Raw genomic sequence first — 15,400 nt, forward strand, 5'->3', positions numbered from 1 at the left:
CGATTCGTGGTGCGTTCATGACAACATAGTAATATGCAACGTTAACAAAGATATTGTGAAATTAAGTTGCGTTTGGTAGTTAAGGGACATATCACATCTAGCATTATAACCTGTTAACAGTCGTTTCAGTCACACTTTGTTATTTGATAGGCTCAGTTCAGATTCAGTATGCATTATTATGTAGAAGTTTAACACAGCCTTGGTACTCATGAGAGTTAGTTTGACATTTTAATGCATGTGATGAGATGAGATGAGATAGCCTTTATTTGTCAGTTGCAGGTCTTTTGCCCACAACCGAGATGACAGACCTTGCCGACCGTACATACAATACAAACATCACATTGGGGAGACAGGTCAGGCCAGGTAGCGAGGGAAAAAAAACATTGAAATGTGCAACACAAAAGGATAATACAGGAATGCACAGGTATCAACACACCATAACACAATAAACACAGACAAGCAACATGGGAAAGAGTTCCAGTGTGTACATCTGATCTGGGACCGCTGCAATCTCTCGACTGCGCCTCCAGCTGACCCGATGTCCACATCATGGGGGAGGTAAGCGTTGGAGGTGGCATTGGATCCGGGGTAGGGAGGGTGATGCGTCAGTGAGTGCTTATCAGCATCAGTATGTGTGTGCGTGTCCATAGTTCAGCTGAGACAGTGTCCTTCGCCCTGCCAGGCTAAGTAAACAGTCTTCCAGCCAACCCAGGTGGCCTTGTAGGGAATGGGAAGGAACAGACTCAACCAAGTCGTTATCAGGGAGTTTTTGTTCGGTTCCAGCCTTGAGCTCTGGCCTTGAGCTCCGGCCTTGAGCCCACAGCTGGCGCCGAAGGGGTAGCCGCATTATGATGGTACTTGAGAATTTCAAGCTGTTTTTAACACTCCGACACTGGTCTCTCAATCTCCCGTTAATAGCTGCGAGCTTCTCCGTGATGTTATTAGCCGTCGATTCTGTGGTCTTGTCACTCTTTTTTGCTCACATAGCAGATTCTGAGACCTCACGACCGCAGCCAAATGCATGTAACTTTAAACAAAGAAAGAAATGAAGAAATACTCTCAGAAATATGGGCTAGGTTTGACATCACCCGTGTTATTGGCAAATATGCACTATTTTGTCTTTGTTCTTGATACTGTGCAGTGTTCTTGTTAATTTGTGTATTTCCTGTTGCGCTATCCAATAGTGTTTGCGATTTTATAGTTCAGTACATCACTTATGGATTCTTGTGATATGTGTCCGCCTCTGTAACCCAGAGCCACTGAAAGTTAGGGCCATTTGTCTGTCTATATGTAGTGGAAGGGCCAGAGGGTTAAAAAATACTGTGCAGTCCTATATAAAGTTGTCTTTGTGTCACTGTTTTGCTGACAAGGTTTTTTGGGACACTTGATGAGATCGAGTCTGTGAAGTGAAAAAAAAAAGTGTATGATTATCTTGACCGTTTCATATGTCATGCTGTTTCTGCACAGCTAATTCTTCACCCTGTTAAAGCAGCTTGATAAAAGACAGACAGAACTTTAAATCAGAAGTTATGCCCGTTATCTATGGATGACAGAAAAAATACAAATTTTAGGGACATGTTTCATCAGAAATATACTGTATGCTACAAACAAGAAGCTGTTTTTTTGTTTTAAGAAGGGGCCATGACACTTTGTCATGGATGTTATATGGATAACGGAAAAACTACTAATTTTAGGGACATGTTTCATCAGAAATACTGTATGCTACTATCATTCAAACAGACGGCTGTCACAAGATGTCTTGTTAAATATAAGTGAATGAATGTGAGGTCAGAGAATAATGGCCAAACTTCTCTGAGCTGATTGGAAGGTAACAGTAACTCAAATCACCACTTGTTACATCCAAGTGTATGCAGAAGAGCATACCTTGAAGCTTCAGCAACAAAACATAACACTCAAGACTGCATCTCCTGTCAGCTAAGAACAGGAAACCAAAGCTACATTGAATTCACAAATGCTCACCAAAATTGGACAACAGAAGATGTGAAAAAACATTACCTGATTGAATGGTTCTCAGTTTATACTGCAACATTTGTATGGTAATTAAGGCAGTTCTAAAAGCAAAAGGAGGTCCAGCCCGGTACTAGCAAATTGTACCTATAAAAGTAGCCAATGAGTGTATGTGTAAGGTTACAACTTTTCGCCCAGTCAGTTGTACAAAGTAAGACATGCAAACAAAAACGACTCATATAAATTTACATTTAAAGTCTGATTTCAAATGTCTCAACCCAGCTGCACAGTTAGCTGTAAAAGCTGTTCCAGTGTGTCATCTCTTAAGGCTCCTGGACAAAACTTGGCTTGTGAGCTTCTGCCGTCCACCACCACCTGTACACCACCATCATGTATTCAGATAGCTTCATCACATGCACATACTCATTAAGGCAGGCTCTCGAGAGAAGTGAAAAATGCTAAATATCACGTTGACACAGCAGAACCTGATTATTATTAAAGAGGTATCACACACCTTTTATTTGACCGGATTATAAGACTTTCAGTACAGAAGTCTGTCTACAGAAAAATACAAAAATATACGTTGCTATGAATACTATTCATCCTTGGTTTTTTGTTGTTTTTCACAAACAAATTAAACTGAAAAGCACACAACAAGAAAAATTGCGCTTTGTAGCAACTGAAAATAAAATAAATTCATAATTATAATAAAGGTCAATCAAATGGACCAATATGGCAAGGCCATGATGATCCACTTGGTAAAATAAATCCGCTTGGCATCTTTCTTGGCCTTAAGACAACAATTCTGATGGCTAAAGATCCAAACGGGACACACACAAAAAAAAAAATTGCACAATTATTTACCTGTATATTGTGACAAAACTAAATCATACAATGCCTTGTGAAGCCAACTGCATGATGTCATAGAGTTTGATTATTTATTTTTAGGTCTTTTTGAATTTAACTCTGCAGGTATTCACACTTTTGTTGTCCCACACGTACAAAATCTTTTTGTTGGGATAGTACGACAGCATAGCTAAGATTCCATTACCTGATCTTATGTCAAAACCTGCATCCACAGGACTCTCTTTCTTTAAATCATAGGCATATGTCACCCTTCTGTCTTTGTCATCTGTGAAATACAGCACCCCACACACAATGAAAGCATTTCCTGCTTTAGCTGTCGGGTAGGTGGTGTTTATGACAGACTCTATAGAGAATGTGTCATCATCGAGCTTTGCGACCAGTGTGCTGTCATCTGCGTTTGAGGCAAAGATGACCCACAGTCCACTTTCATCCACAGCAAACTTGAAGTATGTCTTTGAGTTTCGAAAAAGATAAGTCAGGTTGTGATATCTGGTGTCTGGCATGGTCAGAATCTGCGTTCTCTTCGTTTTCAGACCAAATCTGTAAAAATGTAAAATATTGACCATTAAATAAATGTTGCAGGCATCAAACACCTCAAGACAGGTGCAGATGGTGCAGCACTTACTTTATAAGTCTGTTTTTCCCGCCGTTGTGGTAGTAAAATGATCCTTTATAAACAACATGGCCACACCCCTGGTAGAACCTCTTGGTGTCTATAGTGTTTTTAGTGTTTTGCGATGTTGAAAGGTCCTGATATTCCCACAAATGTCGACCTGGTGACAAAAAGTTCTTGCGTTAAATCCAATCAAATAACTCTCAAAAGTCTGTTATGAAGTGAGAATTCATGGATGTTGTGTAAGTCACCTGAAAAATGATCGGCCAGCCAGTACTGATCTTCATCCAGCTGCGACGCGTCTGACATCCAGGCTCCATAGGTGCTTTCCATTTCAGTGGGCTTCTCTGAGCATTTTATGTTTTTAATAATACACTCTAAACAAAAAAAAACACACACACACACACTTTTGTATTTCAGTAAACTATACAGTAGAAGGTAATTAGATAATGGCATGATTTGAAGCTTAATTTAGCAAGTCTCTAACCACTTTCTGTTGATTTGTCACCGGTGGTCACACTGATCTTATTATCAGACCAGAGCTTATTTGAAGAATCTGAAAAAAAAATGAAAGATCATTTTTAATGTAAATATTAATGATGTTTGAGTCATAGCAAGTGATCATTACTTTGTATTTTTGTGTGAGGTGTGAAGTGAAGTGTCAGTATTGAGGTCAAAATGGGACACGTGGCAATTCCCCACCAGTTGTCATGGGTTTATCATTGACGTTTCCACTGTTATTGAAAGTGTCTCTGTTTTTATCCAGTTCTTCAGAAAGTGAACCTTTAAATTGAAAAATAAAAATGAAAGAGTGTATAGAGATTCTAATGATATTATAGTTTCAAAAACACCATATTGGGCACATACTGGCACCAGGTTGGGCCGTCTTTTTCCTTCACACCTTTGATTTTTTTGGCATAGATTCAACAAGGTGTTGTAAACAACACTCAGAGATTTTGGTCCATATTGACATGATAGCAACACACAGTTGCTGCAAATTTGTCAGCTGCATATCCATAATGTGAACCTCCCACCCAACATATCCCAGAGGTGCTTCATTGGATTGAGTTCTGGTGAATGTGGAGCCCATTTGAGGAGTCATGTCAATTAACCAGTTTGCTAGAAGCAGCCATTCAGAAGACGTGTACACTGTGGTCATAAGCACATGGACATGATCAGGATCAATATGCGGGTAGGCCACGGTCTTTAATGATGTTTAACTTGTACTTAGGGGCCCAAAAATCCATGCTGTCACATGGTGTTTACGTAAAATTTTAACCATACCATCCAAATGTTCCAGCAAAAATCAAGACTCCAATAGAAATAGGATGAAATATTCCATATAAATAAATAACGCATGAGAGTAACGAGTGTGTTAGTCTTACCTATAAATCGTGTCATCGATGCCTCTGTAGCATTTCGTATAGCAACATTGAAGGCAACATCTTTATCAGCTGCTTTTAGCTCTAGAAAACAAAGTAGAGTGCTTACTCTCTTGTTTTTTTTCTCTTTTTTTCATATATTTAGACTTCAGTTTATCTCTAGTGTCTTAATGTTTTACCAGGTTCTATTGTTTTATCTGCATCCTTTTTAGAACCAGGAACAGTAAAAGCATCTCTGGTGTTTTCAGCTGGATGTGGAGTTGGTGTTACTGCAGATACAAAGATACAAGTGAGTTAGTACACGTATAAACAGTATAACCAGAATCAGATACAGTATGGCAGTTTTTTTACCTGTTGTTGTGCTTGCAGAGACTCCTGCTTACAATCTTCTCTTCATGATTCAACAATTAAGCATGTAATACATTCCCAGCAGATCAAGGATACAGAGTGATGCACACTTATCTAATAAACTTTTATGTGAATATGTTCTGTTAACTCAAAAGTATAACAAGAACTAAACTACATACAGATCACACACTCTATATTAAAGGGTATAATATGATCTAGCGAAAGTATTCTAATTCAACTACTTTGATTACATATATAAGGTAACATATAATAACAGAATAATCTAACAGTGGTTCTACAAAAAGAAAGAAAACTTTTACTAGAAGAGCTGGCACACCAACTGGAATCAACCAGTCCTTATAAGCTTGAGCTTCTTGTCACTAAATGTAAAAAGTTAAGATATTTAAGGTTTAGTTAAATATTGAACCTTGAGTCAGCATAGCTCCTGATTTTGTCAGCAGCTCGGGCATCATTTTGGATATTTATTCAAGATTAGAGTGAAATGATAAAGTTCAAGAATTTTATATAAATAATAACCAAAGTCAAATAGGATATTTCATAATCCAAAGCAATGATTTCATACCTGTTAACAGCATTACTGGTCCTTTAGTTTCTGTGTCATTCAAGGTCCCCTGGCTTTCATCGTCATCAAATGTTACCGGTTCTATGATTTTAAAAAATAAGTATTAGGTTGAATTTTGTTTTTTAATATATTCAAACTTATGTTTGCCTTTGCAGTCTTGGTTGATTTACCAGTTTTCACTTTCATGCTCAGATGTTTCTCAGATTCAGAGACATTCAAAGCATCTGTGGTGGCTTTCTGAAGAGGATACGCTGTTGGTGATTCTTCAGGAAGAAACACAAGATGTAACTACAATTTCTGCTGCACACATTAGATTTGTATACAAGTAATATATAAAAATTGGTTTCTCACTCCTGGTTAAATCTCACTGTTCATGAGATAAAAAAAATAAAAAGCCTAAACTATATATTTTCATAATTAATGATGTTTAAGAGATAAAGCTCTTACCACCCCAAAACATTTACTACAGAAACATAAAACAGCACTGAACTTTAAACAGCTTGAATTTACCAGTTTTCAGAGTTGCTTTAATGAAGGTCTCGCTGCCATTAGAGGAGTCACTGTTTATATCTGCATCAGGTGGAGCTGTGAAAAGAAGACAACAAAGTTCAACACGTCTTCTTTGCATACCAAGCACAACAAGAGGAGGACATGCAGTTAATAACTCAAAGCACAAGGTTTATTACCTGGTAATAATTGTACTGGTCCATTTGTAACATTTTCAGTGTTGGTATCATTAAAGTTGTGCATAAATGGTTTTGTGTCTAGAGGAATTAAAATGTTGTCATTAATCAGTCCTGGTGAATTTTTTGTGTTGGATTTTTGTGTCAGAAGGGTTACAAATGTTCATACCTCCTCTGGTGTTTGCAGCTGGACCATCTGTTGGGGATTCTTCAGTAAGAAAGAGAAGTTGGTCCACACATTAGAAAAATTATATATTCGAATAGTTAATTGCTTCAATTTGAAGCTCAACTTCATACTCTGCTGCAAGTATTTTAAACAGTTTTTCATTCTTAGGAAAAATTTAACTTGCAGTTTATTTTAATCCCAAAATTGGGAAAATCTTTTTTCATAGAAGTTAAAATCAAGTTAAACACTGCAGACATGATTAAGTTGCTTAAATAAATAGAGCTCAATAACATAGAATACAGTATGATCACATTAGGATTAAAAACAAGTGTTAAAAAACAATCTGAAAGCAAATGAAGTAAAATAAGTATGGATTAAAAATATGAAATGAAAATATAATACTATATAACTAAGGTAAGTATTCAAAGACGTCTAAAAGATATTAGTGCACAGTCTGTTAGTCAGTTGTAACGTCAGCTTGTGAATGATTGTGAACGAATAAAGTATCTGCAGCCAGTAAAACTAATCAAACCAAGTATGAGCCCGTACACTCACAACAGGAGCATTTTTAAAATACACCAGTTTTTACTGTTCACTGACAGTTCTGCTGCCCTTAAATGCAGCACTGTTTAGATCTGCATCACTGGTCTATACAGTGAAAGCACTTCTAAAGTGACAGAAAGAGGATGTTTTAGAGTCTAATACCTGTTAATTTTCCTGCTGCCTCTGTGATGACTTCAGGGTTTCTAAGAATTGCTGTGCTGTAGCTGTAATCTTCATAAAACGGTGAACGGTCTAGAATGGGGGTTTTCTTTGTTTTTTTTGGTTTGTTTTTTTTTGGGGTTTAAACTGTGTGGTTTAAATACATTTTTCATATATTCAAATTTAGTTTTTTTGATCATTTACCTGATTCTGTCTTATTGTCCAGTTTCTCAGAGTCAGAGACATTCAAAGCATCTATGAGGTTTTCAGCTGGATGTGCTGTTGGTGATTCTGCAGAAGGAACGTAGAAGATGTCACTGGATGATTGGACACACAATTTATCATAATCGTAGAAGAAACTTGCTGGTTTATTACAAACAGCAAGCGATCTTTATGGCATATCGTGTGTAATTTAAAATCACATAATTCACCAGTTTTAGTGTCTCCAGTTATTAGGTGATCGTAAATGTATCGTTTGCAGAAATCTAAATGAATTTGTTAACGTCAGTTCTAAAACATTCAGCCGTCTCTTAAATATCTTAGCAGAGACACTCTGACACTCAAATGGTTTCTTACCAGCTTTCAAATATGTGTCTAAAGTTTCATCAGAGAGAGCTTTTCCAGCATCATGCGGCTCACCTGGTGTTGGTAACACTGTGGAATCAAAGAGGAAATCCAGTACAATGAGTATAGTGTGAAATAAGATTTGTGTGTACAATGAATGAGTACCAATATTAACCTGCTAATAAATTCATTGGTGCTTCTGTAACATTTTCTGGGTCGATTCCAGTCAGGTTGTCACTTTGGTAATCTGGGTGAGGTGATATCCAGTCTGCAGAAAAGAAACATGATCAGCATAACCATAAATGTTTTAAATGAATCCAGATACACTATTATACTGTATATGTGGCCAAAGTTTCAAATCCTTTTGAGCCAAAATGGAAATAAGCATAAAAGATCGCATTTAAGGTTTAACTGAGTGGGAAATGCAATTATTCAACCATTTTTATTTGTGTTCTGAAGTGATGTGGCAATACTGATAGCAAGCACAGCAGACATTTTCTTACCACTTTCCACTGTAGTAACAGTAACATTTCTGAAGGAGTCGCTGTTGTTGCCTAAGGCTACACTCAGCAGGCCTGGAGGGAAAAAGAGGACATTTACAATTCTGCAGCATTTTCAGTTGTGACACAAAAAACAAATGATCGTGGCTGCGCTCACTGTTGTTAAAGTTCAGCACTTCTCACCTGCTGATGATTGGGACCTCTCGCCTGCTGGGACCTCTGTGACATTTTCTTCTTTGGTATTGTTGAAGGCGTCTTGGCTGTGGTTTGGATAAAAAGAACCAAAATCTAGGAAATAAAAGATGTTGAGTTTAATGCTTTTTCTTAGTCAAATATTAGTCTGCCAAACAAGACTTCTTATCGCTCAGAGTGGTAACTAACCTAATTTTATATTTGTGCCACTAACATTCAAAACATTAGTTGTGTTATCAGCTGGACGTGGTGTCGGTGATTCTGTGAAGAAGAAGAAAAGAGACATAAATTGCTACCCTTATCTCAGAGCAGTTACGAAGCACACACCATCCATAACATCCACCCATACAGACATACATATATACTTTGCAACTTGTTGTTTTCTGTGTTGTTTTATTAGCTATTAATTTTAACCCTGTGAGGTCTAAGTCATCATCAGTGATCACCCTGGATGAATGGATGAACAGTTGTCGATCAGGCTAATGGACACCTCTATGACCAGTGTGCTGGGAACTTATCTTTAAGATCAACATGACTGAAACTAAGAGACTAAATAAAATAGAGACAAATCCAGACAATCAAAGAGTTTAAATTAAAATCTAAATAACAGTCTTAAATCTTGTTTCTGTAGGAGAATGGCTTCTGTGCTTTTAAAATCTTGGCATTAATCATGCCTTTGACCAGTCTGATTTGTGAGGAGAGACGTGAAAAGATTTTACTTTGTGGTAAAACAACTAGAACTGTGAATGTTACACTGCTTAATATCATAGTGGATAAACAAGTGATTTTTAACTACTACTGAAATCGAATATAGAGTGAACAAAAGCAACTGAACACTCTTCAGGTCAGCCAACACTGTTTTTTTAATAATCACACAGCTTCTCATATCATGTTTGTGGTCCTTGGTCCACTGGCTCATTGTGGCATTATTCCTACCTCTCCATGCGTAAATTTGACGACTACTTCCTTCAGTAATCTTGTTTTTCATGTCACTGGAACAAGAGGTGGAGCAGGGTGGACCAGGTGGACCAGGAAGACCTTTATGTACACAGATTATTAAAAATATGATGTGCAAAACAGACCAAATTAACAATACTAATATAGACTCTTTAATATTAACCCGATTATATTTATATAGTGAAAAGTCAAAACATAAGTCATCTCAGAGTATTTTTACACTGTAAGGCTAAGACTTCACGTGGTGGCTGGGGGCTCTGATTTTATATTCATTTTGAATGTTACCAGCCAAAAAAGCTGTTATCAGTTATTGCCACTTTCATAAATATCACTGGATGCATAAATATGAGGTGAGTGACTTTAACATGAAGAAAGATCAGCCTGGGCCACATTTATGAAGAGCACACATCAGCCTTGACTGGTTGGGTTAAAGGGAGAGAGGAGAAAATAGGTCAAGGAGACAATTAAAACAAAGAAGGTTGGCTGAGTCAGAAATGTTCAGCTCCAGAGCCAGAGACCTCTGCTGAAAGCACAGGGAGGTAATGGCATGCAATGTTCATGGCCCTTTGAAGTCTGTGGAGTAAAAGAGAGAAGAGTAGAGGAAAGGTGCTCGATGCGTCATGGGAGGTTCCTCTGACGCAGCAGCATAACTAAGTGATGGTTCAGGGTCACCTGATTCAGCCCTAACTACAGGCTTTATCAAAAATGACCGTTTTAAAACTAATCTTAAAAGTAGAGATGGTGTCTGCCTCACAAACCCAAACTGGGAACTGGTTTCAAATGAGAGCAGCATGATATCTGAAGGCTCTGCCTCCCACTGAAATGCTGAAAATGTGAGGATCAGAAGTAAGTCTGCCCTCTGGTGCTATCTACAGAATATGGTACCATGAGATCTATAACATGTGTCAGAGTGTGATTAAGCAGGACTGCAATTCGGTTCTAGATTTAACAGGAAACAAATGAAAGGGCGTTATTATGACAGAAATATCACCTCGCTCTACTCCCTGTAAGTACTCTTGCTGCACAGTTTTAGAACAGCTGCATCCTGTTATAAGGTGTAAGGTAAGTACAGAAGTCTGGCACAGAAGTAACAAAAACAATAAAAGAAAAAGGAATGCTGTGATGTGGGCTACCCTATTAACTGTTCATATAAGACTGTTTTAACCTTAGTAATGACTTGTGATGCCTCAAATGTATTCAGTTCAGTTACATTTTATTTTTATCGTATTAAACCACAACAACCAACGACCACAATAAAGGTGCTTTATATTGTAAGGTAAAGATGCTACAATAACAGAGAAAAAGCCACAAAAATCAGGTGATATGAGCAAGCACTTGGGGACAGTGGGAAAGAAAAACTACTACCGGGGAGTGGCAGCCTCTGCCATGACTGGTTTGGGAGTGAGTGAAGGGAAACAGGACACAAGACATATTAAAGGTGTGTTTTTTGATGGAAATTAGAACACTGGGGTTTTCAGGTAGCCCTAGTGAGCTGTATGGGCAGAGATTACCCTCATTAACATTTGATGCACGCCCAGTTATTTTGTTCTGGAAGCAGACCTGAAAAATGACAAAAGCTACTCAGTTCAGAAAAGAGAAGTAAGGATTAGCCCTACTTAGCATAAATTTAACACATCACAAAAAGACTGAAGAGTTGAAGGAAGGAAAAGGAACCAATAACAGTTAACAGTCTGTTAAGGTAATGTCAGGCTCCCTGAGTATTCATCAAGAGCTTCATGTTAGTTCAAAAACCTAAATTTCTTCAGAATCTCAGATTAATCTCAGAGTTCAAGCCATGCAGAGTTGGTAAAAAGATACAGTGAATGAGTGAAAGTTAAAAAAAACAAAAAAACATTGCCCACACTGCAATTTTCAGTTTCAAAACAACAAAAATACTATAATTTGGGCTAATCAGTGCTAATCAGTGCAGCAAACACTTATCCCACTGCAGTAAACAGCTATGTGGCAGCTAAATACAAGTTTCTTGCAGACAGTGAGTGGAATGCCCGTGTTGTGCAATCACAGCAGGAACAATGAAAGACTGTTTGAAATGCACGAGAAGCTTCTGTTCAGCAAATTTGGTTGTTTTCATACAGCTTTTCGCTGAATGGGAGAGGAGATGGGTTCTCAGATTTCTTAGACATATAAAAGTTCTCACCTTTTCTACCTCGTCTCCCCTCTGGCCCCGGTGGACCTGGGGGTCCAGGTGAACCAGGTTTACCTGACAGAACAAAAACACTTTGTAATGCAGTCGGAATTTAGCATAATTAGAGAAAATTTACTCAGTAAATTTAAATTTCAGTTTTTACCTGGGGGTCCAGGTGGGCCTGGAAAGAAAAAAACAATTCACATATTTAAAAAAAAAAAACAACAACAACAACAACTATGGGCAGTAAATACGCAAATGAAAACAGTGGAGATGCATGTTTTTATGATGTGCACCTGTTAAACAAATTCCTTTGGAGCTCCTGCACATGTCTGTGAAGGCTTTGACCTGAAATAAAGAAAAAGACAGGCATGAGGAAAGTTTTGATTTAGGTGTAAGTTAACCACATATAGGGCCATTTGAGTTAGGCCCTGTTAACACAGAAAGGACAGGGTGTTTTCTAAAGGTCTATATTTTAATCTTTTGCCATGTTCAGTGTTTATTCCCAAAATCCAGCAAAAGAATCATTCTCGTTAACAGAGCTGAAGCAGTTAGAGTATAACAACAACAACAACAACTAAAATTCCCTAAAATTTTCTCACTTCTTAAATCTCTGCTGTTCTTTTAATCTTTAGGCTTTAGATGAAACAAACTGAAAGTGAAGATTAATTGTTAATAAAAACAATGATACTGCCCCCGGCTCCCTCACAAAATATACAGTAGCACGGCTTTGAAGAAATGCCAGTTTTGTAGTGGAAGAAAGTGGAGCCGAGGGAGGAGCAGTCACTCTTCACAGCACAAAGTACTTTTCCAGGAAGCACTCAAAACTAGAAATTTGTTAATGGTTACAACAGACTCCTGGATTTCTTAGATTGCAAGGAGATGCCTCACATGATCGTATTAAAGACACCAAACTCTGGAAAAATAAAAAATTCCCCCTCTTTTCCGTTTCATAATATATATTCAGAGATTCATAACTCAGTTTTTGTCATAATAGAGTAAACAACTTTTAGCATTAGTATTCACAGTCCTACAGAAACATCCAAGCATGCTGATGTCTTACAGGAACCATAGAGTATGTCATGAGCATCAGCATATCCTTCTGATCTTCGCTTTGCATTGGATCTTCTTCCTGGTTTCTCCTGCGGCGGTGGAGCTTCCTGAACTCTCGGGCCTCTCCGGGGTCGATGGGCAGGATTCCCGCCCGCAACCTGCAGCTCTCTGTCAGCTCCTGCATCTGGGACTCCAGCCTAAACAGCTCGTCTGCCAACTCTTTCTGCCGAAACAGCAGAAACACTAAACCTGCCGTGCTCAGGAGCAGCAGCACGCACATCCCCACCAGCAACACTTTCCACATGGGAGAAACAACACTTCCCTCTTTCATGTTTGTGCCCCGTTCCTTGGTCCTCGCTGCACAGTGATCCAGGCTGTGTAATTCAGAAGCACATACAGCACATTTCTGAACACCTGCCAGCAGATGACACGTCAGAGAGAAACCACAGTAGAGCAGTTGGAGAGGAATAAACATGTCAAAATCTGCCTGGAACTACAGCGAGAGAGAGAGACACGTGATGCATTGCATAATAACAAACATCTGCAAGACTGCTGAAATCTGTAGGCTTGCATGATTTAAATGCAGCTAATGGACATATTTCCAGAATGACACATCCTCCAGACAGCATAGGGCTTCCCATCATTCTGGTGCCTCTTTTCCTCAGCATTTTCACTAGCTTGTCCTACTCAAAATTACATGGAAGTGGAATAAATAAGCTGCGAACAAGGGACACATTGTTGGGATCTACAAAAGAACTTTCAGAGAGCTTTCAGCAAATGTCTGCGAGTGTGCGGATGTACATGTGTGGGTGTCAGAATATCCTTTTTATGAAAGGGTTTTGTTTTTTTCTATTCATTGCAATATGAATTTCGAAATTGAAAGTTTCGTAAATAGTCAATGTTACATTTTTTTTTGATTGATTTTTGATTTGCTGCTTTTTCGGGGGTGGGGGGAAGAGGTCATTGTAGCTTCTGTTGCTAATTTCAGAGCAAGACCAACACATCCACCCCTAGATGTGTGGCCAGTATCTTTAAACAGGGCATACCAGCTATTCACAGGTACCAAGCATGAAAGCCAGCTCATTCACAAAAGCTTTCCATGAACAGTGTTTTTTCCTTTCAACTTTGCAACTATGATTTCTTACACTGGACTAACTAACATGCAATCAATCAATCGCTTTGACAGCACTTTTAGATTAAATTATTAAAACTGAGCTTTTAAGAATATAATTATGACATTTTTTAATTCTTCTTTTCCCTTTCTGAACTCCTGAGTAAGTCCTTGTCTCCTTTGACACAGGTCAGTCTGACCCAGCTAATTAATTTCCCTTTCAAAAGCCTCCCGGGTTGATGAATTGGACAGTGGGGTTTCTCTGGGTGCAACAAAGCTAAATGTGAAGTAAGCCCATCTAAACACTAATGCAGAGCACAACCAGTGAAAGCCTTGCAGGTTCTCCATTCTTATGAATAAAAAGCACCTCCTTTGTTCTGCTGGAAACTGCTTTGTGGTTCAGATATGCACTGCTGTGTCTCAGGTTCACTCCTCTGCCATGGTGCTTGTAACCCTCAAGTGACCACGTCTCCAGGCAACTGTTAAAGTGAAAGCTCAGCCAAAGGATTTATAAACACTTGAAACACTGGATTTATTTGCACAAAGGATGCTGGTCACCTTTAAAACCAGTAGAGGAAGTACTGCACCTCTTCAAATTGTACTCTAAGTTGGACTGGAGCAGGAGAGGAAAGAGAAGTAAGTAGAATTATTCAACCTTTTTTTGTTACAAAGATTTATGAAGCAAACCTCTCACATAGACTGTTAATTTTTTTAAATTTAGATTTCATTTATATGTATATATATATATTTATTTATTTATTTATTTATTTATTTATTTATTTATTTCTTTCTTTCTTTCTTTCTTTCTTTATTTTGTATTTGGACCTTGAATTGAGACACTGTGTTTGATATTAGACTTTAATATTAAATCAGTTTCTGCGTCTGGCATCTTGCTTATTTAGTCTGTTTATTTATAATGAGCTCACATTTCGCTGCTCATCAGTGTCCTTCTGATGCAGTCTGACAGCAGCAAATTCATGTTGTTCAATTTTCTGCAGCACAGTGATGAAAAACTTAAGATACATGACAAAATACTGTAATCGTAAAATAACTATAAAGGTATAAATAGTTTAGAAAATATCAAAGACAATAAGTAAGATAAGGGCTAATGACCCTATAATTGTAAGATAACAGACATCATCATGAAAAAAAAATCATAATGATGTCTGTAATTACTGTATATTTGATGCTAACTACTTCAGTAATACAAACAGTTAATGATAAAGGTTGATGTGGGTGTATTTTGATTTGAATGTGGCTCAGTGCTATGTTACGTCCTAGACTGAAGGACAGACTCCAGAGGAGATAAGAGAGGAGGAAACCCACAGGTTGATCATCTTCTGTTTTGTCTGCTGCTTATTAAAAGATCTGAACGCAGACTGCAAACACAGTGCTCCATTGGGTGTACCTGGCTAGAGAAATGCAGAGGATGCTGCCGGTAGAGGAGCTCATCGCTGGCCCCATGGTGGCTGATAGAGCATCAGAAGTCACTGCTGTCCTGCTACTTCTGCTGCTGTTGCTGCTGCTTTTCACCACCTGGAGACAAAGAAAACAGTCACACATAC

At 38.2% G+C, this 15,400-nt stretch overlaps 2 protein-coding genes across 3 annotated transcripts in view; one reads left to right on the plus strand and one right to left on the minus strand.

Annotated features, from left to right (window-relative positions):
* Positions 1-2,773: 2,773 nt before the first annotated feature.
* Positions 2,774-13,581, minus strand: LOC102200358 (uncharacterized). 2 transcript variants are annotated; one of them, XM_005727985.2, is made up of 23 exons: positions 12,735-13,580; positions 11,968-12,019; positions 11,835-11,852; positions 11,684-11,746; positions 9,505-9,606; positions 8,758-8,829; positions 8,560-8,664; positions 8,380-8,451; positions 8,052-8,144; positions 7,889-7,966; positions 7,517-7,603; positions 6,614-6,652; positions 6,448-6,525; positions 6,272-6,346; positions 5,932-6,024; positions 5,762-5,842; positions 5,010-5,099; positions 4,834-4,914; positions 4,151-4,231; positions 3,936-4,004; positions 3,700-3,825; positions 3,461-3,608; positions 2,774-3,375 (listed from the first exon to the last, which is right to left on the minus strand). In XM_005727985.2, the coding sequence occupies exons 1-23, from the start codon at positions 13,197-13,199 to the stop codon at positions 2,913-2,915; spliced, it is 2,631 nt and encodes an 876-aa protein (XP_005728042.1). In that variant the 5' UTR covers positions 13,200-13,580; the 3' UTR covers positions 2,774-2,912. The 2 variants fall into 2 exon arrangements, with proteins under 2 accessions (XP_005728042.1, XP_005728043.1); XM_005727986.2 differs by lacking the exon at positions 4,151-4,231 and having other exon boundaries at positions 12,735-13,581.
* Positions 13,582-15,116: 1,535 nt separating this feature from the next.
* Positions 15,117-15,400, plus strand: part of LOC102200081 (brain aromatase-like) — a 4,125-nt gene continuing 3,841 nt past the window's right edge. Inside the window, exon 1 of the mRNA XM_013909555.1 lies at positions 15,117-15,400. Coding sequence (XP_013765009.1) covers positions 15,256-15,400 — 145 coding nt within the window. The 5' untranslated portion in view covers positions 15,117-15,255.

Source organism: Pundamilia nyererei, unplaced genomic scaffold, assembly GCF_000239375.1.
Source record: "Pundamilia nyererei isolate P.nyererei 1_Seehausen unplaced genomic scaffold, PunNye1.0 scaffold00027, whole genome shotgun sequence".
In the NCBI taxonomy this organism is placed as follows: Eukaryota; Metazoa; Chordata; class Actinopteri; order Cichliformes; family Cichlidae; genus Pundamilia; species Pundamilia nyererei.